Below are 16441 nucleotides of genomic sequence, written 5' to 3' on the forward strand. Positions count from 1 at the left end.
TTAGGCCGAAATTTGGAGACCTGTAGGTTTTCTTTTGAATTGACATGACACGGTCACACTAACGAAACAACGGCGTGGTCGATCATAACTATCACGTTGCACATAATGGCAACAATCAATCGTTTTGTAGTCGATCTTGGTGGTGCGACTGCGGCCATTTTGTGAATACGACAAGTTTTTTTTTCTTCATGCAGAAATAGCACCAAGTATGGAATCAACTATTGAATACAATATCGAATCATCTCTTGAATGGTATCAAACCATCTGCTTAAAAAACGTATAATAACAGCAGGTTTTTGTTAAAATGATAACTTGTGGATAAACTTGTGTAGGGATGAAACAAATACTCATGTGTTAGAATTTTTTGACATGTGCTCTGTAAACTAATATTTAAAATTAGTTGTGAATAACTGTTTTACTGAAATAACGTAGGAATTTGAAATGTCCTAACCCTGATATTCCTCGTCTGATTTTGACGAAGATGTTAGTGTTATTGCTTGTTCTTTTAAACCATATCGTTGGTAGGCTTATATTACTGATACTGGACTTTGCGATTCTTATTCAGAATGCCGCATGAAACCCATATACTCGACCTTTAATCTACACTGACAATCGCTATCATTATCTACATTATCAAATATGGTAAAATAGCTACTGAAAATATAAATTAGTAAACAAAGATCGAGAACTCTAATGATAAAGTAATATTGATATGAGCTATTTGAAACACATTTTCAAATGTTTAAAAGGTTTTATATTATTCAGTCATACCATGTTTACTGATTATTTTATAATGGAAAATATCACATTCTTCATCAATATAAAGGAGATTTCTACACGCTTTCTACAAATCCTCATATTTTGTTGACTTCAGTCCAAGCATTTTTTTAAAAACCATTTTCGATTAGAATTTTCCCTTGATCTGGATATGAGATTATAACCAAATAATGTGTTAGCTTAGCTTAGCTAATCATTTTTAGCCCCTAAAATCCTTGAGGTTTGGGAAATAGGCAAATCATTGACAACAACTGGCAGCCCCCTCTAGATTGTCGTTTTACTTAATATGTATGCCTATTTATGTACCCACTAGACTATTTGAATAGAAATTAAAAGAAATAAAATTCGATTCACTCACTAAGTGCTGGGGAGTTAATTTGAAAAAAAATCCCCCTTTACAGTTATGAATCAGTTTTACTTGACATAAAATTCTCCAGAGAGTTATGATAAATTTTATTAAACAGAGGCTCTTATTCTTCTCCTGAGATCTTTTTGGAGCTGAGAATAATGATTTTAAGGAACTTCCGAAATATCAGGAATATCGCTTCACATCTTTTTAAAGGTTTCGTATCCTCTCGATCTTAGTAGGATATTGTTAGGCCTTAACCATCTCATTTCAAACTGAACCTATTGAGGGCATATTTAACAGCATGTTGTCTGAGGTCAATAATGTTAACAATCCTGATTGAAATATTTTGTTAATTACCAGCTCAGCCTTCTCTACTGTACTTCAGGCTGTATCATTCGACACAAGTACTAGTACGTGAATTCTCCTGACAATTATTACACACAAAACTGATCCAATCTTCCTCGAGTTTCACCTTAAGAACAAGCTGTGAGTCAGATTCCATGCTCTGTTTGACAAGGTTTCTCTGTCATCACATCTTTGTCATACCACCCTCCCTCTCCGCATCCCTCCATGCCTTCAAAATAATAAGTAGGTCGCCAAGATAGAGCGCATCTCTTTGACCCAGAACGGTTCCGTAACGCAGTCTTCTTGAGCCCTCTTTGGGTGCGGTGACCGCAGACTGAGTCCCTGTTCTAACAGTGAGGAAGTATGGCTTATCTACTGATATTATGCTTTTCACACTGCATTTCCTTAACCCCATACTATCCTTAACCCCGGACTATCCTTAACCCCATACTATCTTTTTTTCGATTCACACTGTCTTCCTTAACCCCATACTATCTTTTTTTCGATTCACACTGTCTTTCTTAACCCCATACTATCTGCTCAACCGTGGTTAATGCCTTAACCCCGGACTATCCCTCAGCTCATGAATACTGATGGTTTTACCACACAGATACCCTTTTTACACAGGATTTTCTTAGCCCCGGACTATCGCTAACCCCCCGTACTATCCTTAACCCCGTACTATTTTTTTTCCTTTTTACACATGCCAAATTGTTATAGCTAACCCCGGATAAGGAATGCTTGCTTTTCACACACGAAACTCGCTAACCCAATGACCCCGGACTAGTGGTAGCTCATGCTTTAAATACATTTGTTGATCATTCGTAGTACAAGTACTTCAATCGTACACTTTTTACACACGCTAAAATTTCCTTAACCCCGTACTATAGGTGGGGCTAAATTGCCATTTAGCCCCACCTATAGTACGGGGTTAAGCTTAGCCCACTTTCTTTTTACACAGCATTTTTGCAAAGTGGGCTAACCCCACTTTTAGTACGAGATTATTTGGTCCTGCAAAAAAGCAGGGTTATCCCAGCAATTGCAGTGCTAAGAGCGATAGTACGGGGTTAAGATCGCTTGAGTAAAACGAAAGTGGGCTAAACTTAACCCCGTACTATAGGTGGGGCTAAATGGCAATTTAGCCCCACCTATAGTACGGGGTTAAGGAAATTTTAGCGTGTGTAAAAGAGCGTGATTAACGTGCAAATTCGACTTCTGTGATTGGTTAATGCTTAGCCCCACTTTCCTTAGCCCTGTTTCGTTTTCACACTGCATCTCTTAGCACCGCATTGTGGTGCTAGCACCACAATAAGCCGGCTAACCCTTCTTTTTTGCAGGGCCAGATAGTACCGTACTATTTACCGTGCTAGCCCACTTTGCTAAAACGTAGTGTGAAAACGAAGTGGGCTAAGCTTAACCCCGGGAAATTGGTGGGGCTAAGACCCCCCCCCCCTTAGCCCCACCAATTTAGGACAAAAAATAGTCTGCAAGCACGGGCCATGATTCAAACAATGATAAATAATAGACAAAGTGGTCTTACGGAAAGTCTACTACGAATACAACATGTTATGCTTTGGCCAAGTAATCGAAGGTTCCTGACTACAAGAAAATTCAGGTTTCGGAGTTCGGTGAGCAATGCATTACATTTAGGACTTTGGAGTGATATAAAGAAGATGTTTTTTTTGCGAAGAAGGAAGTAGTTTTGCTAATAAAATGATTATAATTATGATATCATAGTGAGTACCACAGGGTTCACTTTTTGCCCTTTGCTGTTCATGTTTTATTTGATGATTGTTTGAATTATTTCAAGCCCCTTTCGTCTATATTTCAGCCGATGACACCAGTGTTTTCTTTTCTTAAAAAAATATCAAAATACCCTTTAAAATACATAAAACACTGCACACAGGTACATGTATATCTATGATTAGATTTGTTGTAACAATTTTCTTTGAGTGTGCAGAAAAATACACTATGTGATTTATTTTAGCGATTCAAATTCAGATTTACCTTGAAAGATCTCCCTGAATAATACTTTGATTGATACAGTTGAATAAACTGTCATGGAAACCACATGTCACAAAATTGTTACATTCCCTCAAATGTTTTACCCAGATTATACCCCCATGTTTTAATTTCGGGTCTTGTTAGCTTGTAGAATCTTTTCTGGAATTTATTATTCAGCCACAGATAAGAATCGCAATTCACAAAGATAGTTATCATCTCCATCCTGTCTTATTTATCATGGCGAATTGCCAGCTCAACTAAGTTTATATTGGTCAAAAATTGTAATTTTCATAGCTATCCCACAAGTCAATCGTAATCCGTTTCTGAGAACTATATTTAACCTTTATGCGTCAGAATATCTGAAATTATGCGTGAGATTATTCGTTGTCTGTGCCATTTGGGATTTTTCGACTTCCACGTCCACTGATAGACATGATAGACATGAAGTAGGTGATTATAGCTAGCTTTGTGTTCACGATATTCAAAGTCGATGGAGTAGAGCAATGCAGACACTGAGCATGCTCAAACCTCACTAACATTGCCTGACATATCGACAGTTTGGATATCTCCCAAATAATAGTAATGGTGGCTACTTATATTGCGCACAGATCCACCTTTCGGTGCTCATGGCGCTTTAAAAAAAGGCACTGCTATTGTTATTACCCCGGCTAAGCTAGACAACCGATTAAGGCGCACACAGCTTGTTTAGGAATTACTTCCTGCCGGTGCCCACTTACATCATCTGGGTCGAGTGCAGCACACAGTGGATGAATTTCTTGCTGAAGGACATTACGCCATGGCTGGGATTTGAACCCACGACCCTTTGTTTCAAAGTCGGGAGACTAATCCACTGGGCCACAACGCTCCGCACTTTCCTTTCGCCAGGAGAGTGGACATGATGTAGTATTGCGAAGTGCTTGTGCTTGCTCTGTGGACAACGTTATTGTAACTTGCTTGCGTCACGTCCACTAGTGGACGTGACGCATGAGTTATCGTTTTGGACAACGGATACTTTATTCTACGTCGGTCGAAACTATATTTGCGCCGTCTGCAAATAATTGGTCTCAATTTTTAGGACAGATTGGAGGCCTAAGATTCCTGACTGGCAACAGACATACTGATCGATGACAAAGAAGTACAAAAGATTATATATGTATGTGTGTGTGCGTGTAATAATGCCAGTTTCAGGTGAAAACGAGGACGTATACTCGAATTGACGTATTGATTTAAAGTATCACGTGACCAATTCTGGTATGGTTGTGGTGTCTTTTTCAGCACACCACTGATTCAACTTGAAAACAGTCGTAAAAACTGGATAAACGATGAAACGGAGAATTGACGCAAGTGCAGATGATTCAATCGTCAACTTCGACGTCGCAGAGGCCTCCGTCATGCAAAACGAGAGCTCAGCAATGTCACACTATGCGACATTATGGGTTGGTGTGACATTATGCGTCACTGCGTCATGACCGGTTGTTACAGAGCTTCGACAATGCTAGCTTCTTTAGCAAGCGAGAACAAGCTGATACATTCCTTCAAAATAGTGAACCAGGCTGCTCAAAAAATATTTTGATATCAATCAACGATTTGTAATGAGCAGTGTGTCATAATCTTTCCGAAGCGAGTGTCACTTCAACATGGCGCATCTACATATAGATAATTTACCTGTGTTCATATTTCAATGCAACTGAAATAGCAATGGCAAGCGTCATTTTGTTTAGCGCTCACACAGTAGCAAAAAAGATGCAAGCCACGTTTAATATCCTAACCAATTATTGAGTGTATTTATATATGTTTTAAACAGGATGTAATTAAGCCATATTTCATTAAAACCTTTTCTGCTTCTCTTTCAATTTTTATCAATTTGTATTTGTCTGCTTTATTTCTTAAAGATTATTTTTTGTATTATGTATTTGTGATTTTGTATCATTATTAGTTAAGTTTGGTGAACCCAGCATTATTAAAAAGAATCAGTCAATCCATCTGTTATTGTTTGAGGTTGTATAATTTTGGTGGATAATTAATCGTCACAATCAAGACTGGAACATTGACATAGCAAAATCCTTCATGACAGATTAGGTCATTGAACTGTTCTTTATTAACAGGAAGGATGCATTTATAGAGCTGATAAATACCCATAATACCCAGCATGCTAATTGATTCAACCGCCGACATACTTCTCATTTCGTATTTGCCTTCATTTACATTTAAAGGAAAAACGGAATATTACATATTGTTTTCGAGGTTATTATTTTGTATCCACAAAGCAACTATGGCCAGTATAACATTTTCCTGATATTTTAATATGATAGATGAAACGCCAAGTATACCTTTTCGTATGCAGTCTGTCACCTAATACCTGGAAGTTAAAAATCTTTTGGATCATGTTTTGAATTAAAACTTGGGTATTATTTCACCTTCCTCCGAACCGTAGCCCTAGGGACATCTTGCAAGGGTATGTTTCAATTTAAAGCTTGTCGAATCCCCACTTACAACATAATATTGACCCAAAATGGACACTTTCCATTAACCTTGCGTGCCCTTGATTCCTGTCGGCTCTTCTCTCTCCTTCTCTCTCCCTCTCTCTCTTTGGTAAACTTTAGTTTAGTAGATTGGAGGTGAATGTAGGAAGTAGGTCGGCTTTAATTTAATTCTGTAGTTCTTCGTGCAACTTTGAAAGGCATATCGTCTGAAAATGTCAAAAGCCCTGCAGGCTTTGATCATAGTAAAGCAGGAATGCAAACACAATGTTGTGTCGAAGACAAGAAGAAAGTAGAATACTTAAGAGAAACTTAAAACGGGGCTTATTTTCACACCCTTCGATCCTTGTCAAGGCAAAATAATCACCATGCCAGGAAGTGGAAAAACCGACTTATTTATTTTTCCTTTTTCATTTGTTCATTTTCAATTCATCATTTTATTCTCCCGGATGGAATCTTTAGCCTCGTACAGTGGAGTTGAGAGGTCAATGACCTTTAGTTTGATAGTAATGACCTTCACCGTATTTTAAGAGGGATTGGTATGTCACATGTGTCTTGTACAGTTAGGTTGTCAAGGACAGGAAATAATGCAGAAGTGCCTGTCTGTATCAGATGATGGAGGTATTAATAATATTGTGTTTACGAGCACCTTCTTCTGTCAAGTTAACTCCCCAATGTATTGTAATTTGATAGGCGTAGACGATATATGGATGGATGATTTTATGTATATATATTTTTTGGGGGGAATACATTTGTAAGAATTTGTTGTTGATAACATCAAGGAATATAAAAAAATGACAACCAGCAAGAAAAAATAAAAAGTTTTTGCTCCAAAATAAAGGTGATTTTAGTTTTTAAAAAATTACATTTTAGCATAGCAACATGATTTCCAGGGGGTTCTACTTATTTTGTTGGACAAACGCAGCATCCCTAGAAAAATCTTAGAGGTTAGGAGGTGTTTTAGCACAAGATATTTTACCCTAAGAGAGTGATTCTTATCCTAACGAAGTCCCCTTTGCGTTAAGTATTCGATTCCCCATCAAGTGTAGGCCTGTTATATAACTGAAGTTTCCAGAGGCAATTAAACAATGAAAATATACATCATAATTTTTTATATGTCATAGGTAATTATTAATGTCGACTTTAGTAGGACCGCTCAAGAGTAGGCATAGATCCCCTGCAGAGTTGCGTGCAAACCCTTCCCCGTCAAAACACCTGCCCCAGTAATCGCGAGCAGCAGACACCACGTGACCTACACTGTGACGTCAGAAACCCACCTCTCCGGATACCCAAGTTTCATCACTCAGTTATGATACCATGTTATCCATTTATTTTTATATTTTGATTGACTCATGACATTATGCAAGGGAAAATTGATGGGTTTCTTGAAGAGGAAAAAAGGGGCAAATTACCAGGAAATTTAGATACGAGCTGTAGAATGATCTGAGCTGGTCTTGTTACAAATTTTGACACGCAAGATATCTTTTAAACGCACGCTTCTCGTAGATATTACAGTTGGTTTTTTTTTCACCCTGCTCATCTTTTGCAATGACTTGTGTGAAATTATTTACAAAATACAATAATTGTGATGACGCTTGCTCGTATAGAAAGTGATGAAGAAAAGTTGTAACCTCCACTTTGCACCCACATTCATGTCATCATGGAACAAGCTGACTAAAAATTCGCATTTCCAAGAAAATACACAATTTAATTTATCGAACTATAATAAAAGATTCCAACTCCTGAACATCGGTAGGCAAATGAAAAAAATATTTTACCTCTCTCTTTCTATTATTTCTATATTCCAAATTTCATACCTATACTGTTTCACGAAATTATGGTTAATTAGAAATGCAGAACCGTTTTAAACTTTTTTCATCTAAATTCAATGTTTTTTATATATTTTTTTAACATACTCCTGCGACTTATCTCTAAACGTTTGTATCGTATGACATTGATGAACATGATGTAGGAAATAAATTCCTTCAGCTATGTGAGTTGGGGGGTGGGTCGCTGCCGCCAGCATGCCAGATGATTTTTACGAGGAAATTTAACTAGATGAGTCGTCGGAGGACAGGTGCTTGTGTGGGAACCATTGATGTGTGGGCAAGGCATACCTGACATACCACATTCACCTGCCCCTGTTCATTACATAAAGTTCAATGAAAAATACTCGCCAACGCTACCTGTAAATGTGAAATTACATCTTGATAACAAAAATGAGGAGAACATATAAAGCATTTAAGCGCGCATTTCCATATAACCTTATGTACATTTAAAGGACAAGTCAACACCAACAAAAGGATGATTTGAATAAAAAGAGAAAAATCCAACATGCATAACACTGAAAATTTCATCAAAATCGGATGTATGATAAGAAAGTTATGACATTTTAAAGTTTCGCCTAATTTCATAAAATAGTTCATACACCCTTATCGGTATGTAAATGAGGAGATTGGTAACATCACTCACTCTCTTTTGTATCTTATAATATGAAATATTCCGATTTTCTCCCTGTTGTCGTGTGAAACAACGATAAATTCCCCCTGAACATGTGCAATTAGTATTGTTTAATGCTATATGATTCAATCAAGTTGGTCCTTGTTGTCAAATCTGTAAATAATGAAATATTGTATAATTTAAACAATAATACACAAAAGAAATAGTGAGTGATGGTCATCATCGACTGTCCCAATTGCATGTCACTGAGCTGTGCATATCACTATTTTGTGAAAAATATGCGAAATTTTAATTATTTTACATCCGATTTTGATGAAATTTTCAGCATAATGATTGTTTGATTTTTCTCTATTTATTCCAATCAACATTTATCTGAAGTTGACTTGACCTTAAACATCTTCATAACAGAAATTGGGAGGACGTAAAAATTAAATCTGAGTTTTCATCAAATGTATACGTATTTTGATTGGAGATTAATGAAAAAAAATGAACACTTGAAAATTTAAACAGTAATTCAAAATTCAAACACATAAGAAATATCAATTGTGCTTTTTCATTCGCATATTTACCATGTATATCATTGTTTTAAGTGTTATTTTCTTATTCTACATCCCATTTTCACGAAAAGTAATCAAATGCTTGTTTTATTTTCTGTTTTCATGCATTCTTTTATTCAAATCAGCTCGATGACATGATGATATCTGCTTTTAATCAATGAAGTGAGAAATATTAATAAATAAATGATTTAATGTGTGGCGGTTTACACCCCAGCAGTAAGCGGTTAGGTCTTCGCTCCTAAACTTTTGAACTATATTGACGTCATAATCGGGTTGTATCCACGAAAATCCCCGGATGGTAGTCTCGCGTGACTGCATGCAAGAATTGTTTATTTGGTACAATTCAATTGACCATTAAAGGTTACGTTCATCCCAACAAAAAGATGGTTGGGTTAGAAAGGAAAAAACAACTATATAACCAAAACTTTAGCGAAATTGGTTTTGAAATAAGAAACTTATGACATTTTAAAATTTCGCCTATTTTTCAAGAAACAGCTAGAGGCCTATTCACAACACAGTGATGTGCAAATGAGAGCGTCAATGCTGTCACTCACTATTTCTTTTGCATTTCATTTCATATGAATTACATGAGTTTGGTACACAGCGTAACAACACGGTCATTTTTACGCATACAGATGCACCACTTTATCACAGTGGGATGACGATGATCACAGTGTGATACACATTTAGTATTGATACACTGTGCTTCACAGTGTGTTCTTTCTGATAAGGGAGTCTACATGTTCATAGAGGAATCGAATTTTGTTTCACATTATAATGAGGAGAAAATAAAAAAAAATCATTTTTCTTATAGTAAAATACAAAAAGTAGTAGTGAGTGGGTGACGTCATCTAATCAGTTCCCGTATTTGCATAACGAACGACCAGGTTATGTGTATGAATGTTAAGTGAAATCAAGCTCAACTTTAAGATGTCATTTTAAAAAAAATCCAAATCTTGTTTTGATAAAATTAACTGTGATAACTTTGTTTGATTTTCCCTATTTTTCTATTGCATATGCACATTATTATTAGTAGTATTCATCACGTTACATGTCCTTTTTGTTTTATTCTGTTTCAGAGTGCTCTCCTGAAGAACATCGTATCCTCGATAGTCCATATCGAAGTGTTGAGTACTCGGCTTCGGCAATGACAATTAAATTATGCGATAAATCAATCGAAAGAGGCTGGTACCGATTCACCATTTACGGAAAATCAGCAGAACTGCCTACCGAATGTGTCCAGGTAATGACTCGTTAGTGCTTTCATGATGACCAAAGTTATGATAATAAAGTACAATGCTCCAGCTATCTTATGCCGGAGAGTGCAGAAAACATGGAAGAGGCAGAAGAGTAAAGGTTTGACAAAAATATCGATGTTGTGTAATGGTACACGAAACGTTTGGATAATAACGCTTTGGTTTTTAGGTTTTTATTAAATCATCTATCGCAATGGGGTTAATGAGCTTTAAGACGATGTCAATATTCTTTTGAGAAATTTAGCAACCATAAATGTTTAAAGGGAAGTTCACCCTGACAAAAAGTTTATTGTTATTGAAAAATATTGCCGAAGGTTTGAGAAAAATTCATCAAATAATTAAAAAGTTATTAGAATTTCAATTATTTGATTTGTGACGTCATATGCGAGCAGCATTCCTACATAGCGAATGGTAAAAAATCAATGAAATGTCATTTTCTCAGAAAATTGAAAATGGTTTTCACTGCAACTTTTGTATATCAATAGACAAATCGTTTCACACCCGATCATGAAAAGAAAACAAAATTAAGTCATCAGGAACCATACAAAATTTGAAATTTATGCATTTTATATTACATAACACATGGGACAGCTGCTCGTTTATGACGTCACAAATCCCAAACTTTGAACTCTAATAACTTTCTTACTCTTTCACGGATTTTCCTCAAACCTTCACCAATATTTTTTACTATTTTTTTTGCTATTTTTACAAGAAAGTTTTCTTCAGGGTGAACTTCCCCTTTAATCTGTCAGTGAGTCTAGACTATGTTCATGATTTCTTGTAATCATTTTCGAAATAAAAAAGAATGACTATTGGAAAATTTTTCTGATAGCAAGCTGACACTCATCTCATCGAACACATAGGTCATGTGGGTAGGGTCCATTCACTCATTGTTTTAAGGTACAGATACAATGGAAACGTGCTGCTGAGCAGCCGTGGGACTGATGTCTTTGATGGACCTACATAGTGTTGTCTTTGTAAAAGGTCCATCAGTTCTGTTACGAACCCAGGTCTCAATGACGCAAGGCCCCGCTTCCCAACCAATTTAGCTACCACACTTTTATTTCAAGATACCTGGTTCGATTTCTTTATTTCCAGGTAAATCAGTGTGGAACAGAAGCACCAATCTGGTTAGATACCAAGGGTGACAGCCTCCCACCTCCAGGAGAGAGTGCCCGACATGCTGCATGTGTTTCCTGGACTCCATCTTCCACCCAGTCTTGCTGTTTCTTCAGCTTTCCCGTAACGGTGACCAACTGTGGTGATTTCTTCGTCTATCTTCTGCAGCCTGCCAGAGGATGTAACATGGCATACTGTGCGAAAGGTAGGGAACTTCGAGAAATCACGTCATGTCATGTCTGTATTTTCCCGTCAAAACTTTGTCTCACAGTGTTTGCCACAGTGTGTTCACAGTGTGGAACACAATGAAAGGGATGTTCTTCGTAATTGTCTATTTCATATTTCTTTCCTATTGCTCAGAGTAAAAAACAGCATCATACCCCTTGTCCTGGCTTTTGTCGGCCCCAAAACACACCCAATGCTGTGCCACAGGTGTGAGAGGGCCAATGGACCTTCGCATGAAGGATTGTTACTTTTTACTGACTCGGCGAATGCAGATAGCCTCATGACTGTTTTGATAAAAAAATGATTCCATTTCCCTGACATCGATCGTTCATTTATATCATTACACGAGCAGAGAACTTGTATTTGCGTCTGTGCGCATCAGCACACCCACCAAAATATGTGCTGATGCCGATGTTTTCCGATGCGGAAAGATGGCCCAATCCTTTGTCCGGGCCGGTTATCGGTAAGACCTTTATTTGATCCACCAAAGAGACAAAACTCCCCATGAAAACAGATTAAACGCAAACACACACATGCAATATCAGTGAAATAAGAAAATGGATAAGAGTGTATGACAAGCATAGAGTATGAAGTCTAACATGGTCTTAGATCATAGGAGATTGTTTTTTGGACAAGAGCAGAAGCAGTGTATCTGTGAATCAACACATTTGCCACAAGATCAAGGATCTGCCTAAAGGAGATCTAATCGATTTCTTCTTTAATTTGTATCCACACTTGTTTAATTCGCAATGTGATGTGGATACAAAAGAAGTGATTGCCTTGACATCCCATAGGCAGCAACGGATCTTGTATTGGCCTACATTCTATGTTGCCTTCTTAAATGTTATTTAAAACCGTTTCAAAGTATAGCAATATTTGAAGGTTTGTTCTTAGAACCACACAATAAGTCGTTCAAGACCAAAGGAGTTATATTTTACAGGATATTTTTGTTTTGTCATTCTGCTTCAATCATAATCACGTTTGTTGAATCTCCACTCAAAAGAAGACTGAGATATTACCTTTCCGTTTCCAGGACATTCTGAAAAGCCTAGAATATCATCAACGCTGCTTTTGGTTTGACTTAAGTACTCTGAATTTAAAGTATGAATCTGACGGATATTCCAGAGTAATGAACACGGATGAATTATGTGCTTTATAGATGGGTACCAAACGGGATTCGCGTGGTTCAAAGTCATGAAATTGTACGTCATGAAATTGTACGTGGGTATCAAACGGAATTCTTGTAGTTCAAAGTCATGAAATTGTACGTGGGTATCAAACGGGATTCTTGTAGTTCAAAGTCATGAGATTGTACGTGGGTATCAAACGGGATTCTTGTAGTTCAAAGTCATGAAATTGTACGTGGGTATCAAACGGGATTCTTGTAGTTCAAAGTCATGAAATTGTACGTGGGTATCAAACGGGATTTTTGTAGTTCAAAGTCATGAAATTGTACGTGGGTATCAAACGGGATTCTTGTAGTTCAAAGTCATGAAATTGTACGTGGGTATCAAACGGGATTCTTGTAGTTCAAAGTCATGAAATTGTACGTGGGTATCAAACGGGATTCTTGTAGTTCAAAGTCATGAAATTGTACGTGGGTATCAAACGGGATTCTTGTAGTTCAAAGTCATGAAATTGTACGTGGGTATCAAACGGGATTCTTGTAGTTCAAAGTCATGAAATTGTACGTGGAGTAGATCGCGGACTCCACATCCCTAGTGATGACAGTTTGAAAGGAGAAAATGAAACGCACGTGTGATGGTGTGACTAATTCCAAAGTCGACTGTTCTCCTTGGTAGAGACAAACAGGGGGGTCATATGGGGTAAAGTTAAAACCAATCCCCAAAGGCTCATAAAGTCACCATGACGTTTCGCTCCTTAACTAGGTGTGAAATCAAATAAAAAGGGGTCTGTTATGGATTATCGGACTCGATGGATGCTGTCTCGTCGTAACCCTCATATACTTGATCCACACTATCTGGAGGACAGATTTTCTTTAGCATGTTATTGATAATTTGTTTACATGTACTTATGAATTCGTTCAGTGTGGCGCCACTCTGCTTCTGCCCAATGGAATGTACCGGCCAACGGGATGAGATGAACAAATTAGCACATTTTCTTCATAGGCCTATATATTTCTTCTTTTTATTTCTTTTTCGGTTTTTCTAACTTCCTTGTGTTGCATGACCTATATTTCATGTCTTTGTATATTGTAGTAAAGGCGGTTTTGTGTAGCTAAAGAAATATAGCGATCGGCAACTTATCGCAACATACTCCTGAATATTTTTTTTCCTTTTCAAAATCTAATTCATTTAATATTAAGCCTATATTCGTGTAGAAGAGATGAAAGGGTTCTATTTTGGATATTCGATTATTAGGTTATTGATGTTGTTTTATTGCTGTTATTTATCTGTATTAGGTGGTGATAGTTCTGGTCGCTGTTACTACAAGGTTTGTGATGGATTGCAAATATGAAAGATCCACTGTTATTGGTTCCTGATAAGTGATTTGAACGAAAAGCAAAGATGATCTGGATTGGCCTTTGTCATTCAGAGAGAATAACGGCCTTCCCTATTCATGGCGTCTCAGAGCAGCATAGATCGTTAAAATGGTGTCTTCTTTTATTCCTTTCAAACATTCGGCATTACCTTGCATCTGCTATAAAATGGATACTGGTTTACTACTGACCGCCCATAAAACTACATGTACATGTACATGTATAAAGCAATCCTATGAATCTGATTAGTAAAATATACTGTTAATTCGAGCCTAAAAACCCGTCTGACCCGTCAGTCTAATCCCATACGATCAGTATTCATGGACACATCACCAACAGCCAATATAACCAGAGAGGAATGTTTTATGACGTCTGCCTAACAGATGTCTTTTCAATTCTATGTTTATTCCTACATTCATGCAATGTCCCAACTGTCACATGATTTAGAATGAGTAAACCGTGAAACTTTTCAAAAGGGTTCCACACCGAGGTGGATGCCTGCACACCCTCCTAGTTTCCTACTAAATACGATAAGCCACTCGATTGGCTATGGTGAGGTTTAATATAATTCAAATGAAAAATATTGTTCCCACAATTATATGTGTAAAGTTACATTCTTGCAAAACTGAACAATAAAATTCTAGGCAATGAAAAATATTAATATGACCTCGTCATTTTATAATACTCTACCGTACCAAGGCCACTTGAAATTATGGCAGAGGTTACCAGAGGGCACATGTGCTTTTGTCAAGCTCTGGAAGACGAAAATCATTTCGAATGAGCGATGATTTTTATATTGAATATCGAAGGTAACGTAATTTTGTCTTGAGAAGTTAATTTTTTATCGACGTTACATAATGTTTTCCAACATTCCTCTTTTTTATACAATTCGTATGTGAGCTCAGAAGTAGAAACCAGTACTACTTCCTTTGCTATTAAACCGTACTTCTCAGTGAAGGGCGTTCATGAATCTCCTTCAAACTGACTGTGAGAACAGGATTGTACATCATGTACATATTAACTTCGGAATTCGACACAGTTGGGAAAGGGGTATTCACACAAAGATATTCAACATCTATCCGTTAATAAACTCGAGGTTTATGAACTGACAACACTTTCTCGTTTCTCGTTTAGTTTTGATCTCTGATTGACCTAGCACTCTGTCTCCATCACGTTCACAACGTCATTTCCATATAACCCATCCCCCCAACTGGACAGATGACGCCCATGTAATTTGTCCCTGCTTGCTTGCCTTGTTGATGTCTATTTGTAACAAAACCCAATATCATTGTGGGATTGAAATTGGAGGACGTTTTGACTGATAGTGAACTTTGTAAACGCGATATTACATGTCTTTAATTTAGTGTGGGAAGCAAACTATAGATTGGCGTGGGTGAAACGACCTATCACTGTGGGACGACATACCACTCTCTACAAGCATGGGGTTATTATCTCAGAATAATTCCATGATACCACTAACAGTTTTCGATGAATGAATAGAAATGCTCCAAAAGTCCATCGCAAAAAGACTTCTCATCGATCAGTTTCAATGATCGTATGGTCGGCTTATAACTAGAATCGTACAAGCATGGTATTTAGCCACTTAAGCTTCGACGTAGGCCGATTTCTTCATGGAAGCATGTTGTAGTAGGTCAACTGATAGAAGTGATACCTTTCTAAACTTTTATTTTGGGGGCTAAGTCTGTTTTGGGGCGACTTGACAGCTTGGTAAACCTGAAGAAATAGTGGGGTATGCAAATGGACGTTTTATTGCCAAAACAACCCCATTCCACCGATAATTCATAGCAATCTTTCAAACACGAATATTCAAGGTCAAATAAATATCATTTGATTTCCTGCTGATGCAAGCGTACGGGAGCAATCATCTTTTCATAGATATACATTTTGACATCGTATATTGGTATTTATTTTCTCAGCGATGTTGAGAAGCTTAGGATCTCTTGAGTTATGCCCGTCAATACATCACCACCTACACTCTCAAACCACGCGTAATTTCACCAGGGAGTCGTTCAAAAGGTTGCCCCGTGCGACCTTGCCAGACTTTTCTCCTGTCACTACTTCTTTTTCTGGTACTGTAAGTAGCAGCATGATGGTAGCTACTGTACTATATAAAAAAAATCAACATTGGGACGTTGGAAGGAGTGGCGAGGGTGTAGACAAGACGCGGCAATTCCTTGAGATTTGTGGAGACGAAAGTAGGCTGTTGTTAAAAATAAATGAATAAAAAGTTGCAAGGGAAAGGGGGGGGGGCATCCCCTAGGATCACCATATTTCAGTATACACAGCAAAGACTTTGGTGTTAACCGGTGTACATAGAGGACCACACCTGTTATTTTACACCGGTGTTA

The 16441-nt window shown here is 37.4% G+C and overlaps 1 protein-coding gene across 2 annotated transcripts in view; it reads left to right on the forward strand.

Moving 5' to 3' along the window:
• LOC121421844 (von Willebrand factor D and EGF domain-containing protein-like) overlaps nt 1-16441 on the forward strand; it is a 59431-nt gene that overhangs the window by 3335 nt on the left and 39655 nt on the right. For both annotated transcript variants that reach the window (XM_041616646.1, XM_041616653.1), the window contains exons 2-3: nt 10052-10215; nt 11327-11552. In XM_041616646.1, the coding sequence (XP_041472580.1) occupies nt 10052-10215; nt 11327-11552 (390 nt within the window). The remainder of the gene's footprint in view (nt 1-10051; nt 10216-11326; nt 11553-16441) is intronic.

This window comes from Lytechinus variegatus, chromosome 1 (assembly GCF_018143015.1).
Source record: "Lytechinus variegatus isolate NC3 chromosome 1, Lvar_3.0, whole genome shotgun sequence".
Classification (NCBI taxonomy): Eukaryota; Metazoa; Echinodermata; class Echinoidea; order Temnopleuroida; family Toxopneustidae; genus Lytechinus; species Lytechinus variegatus.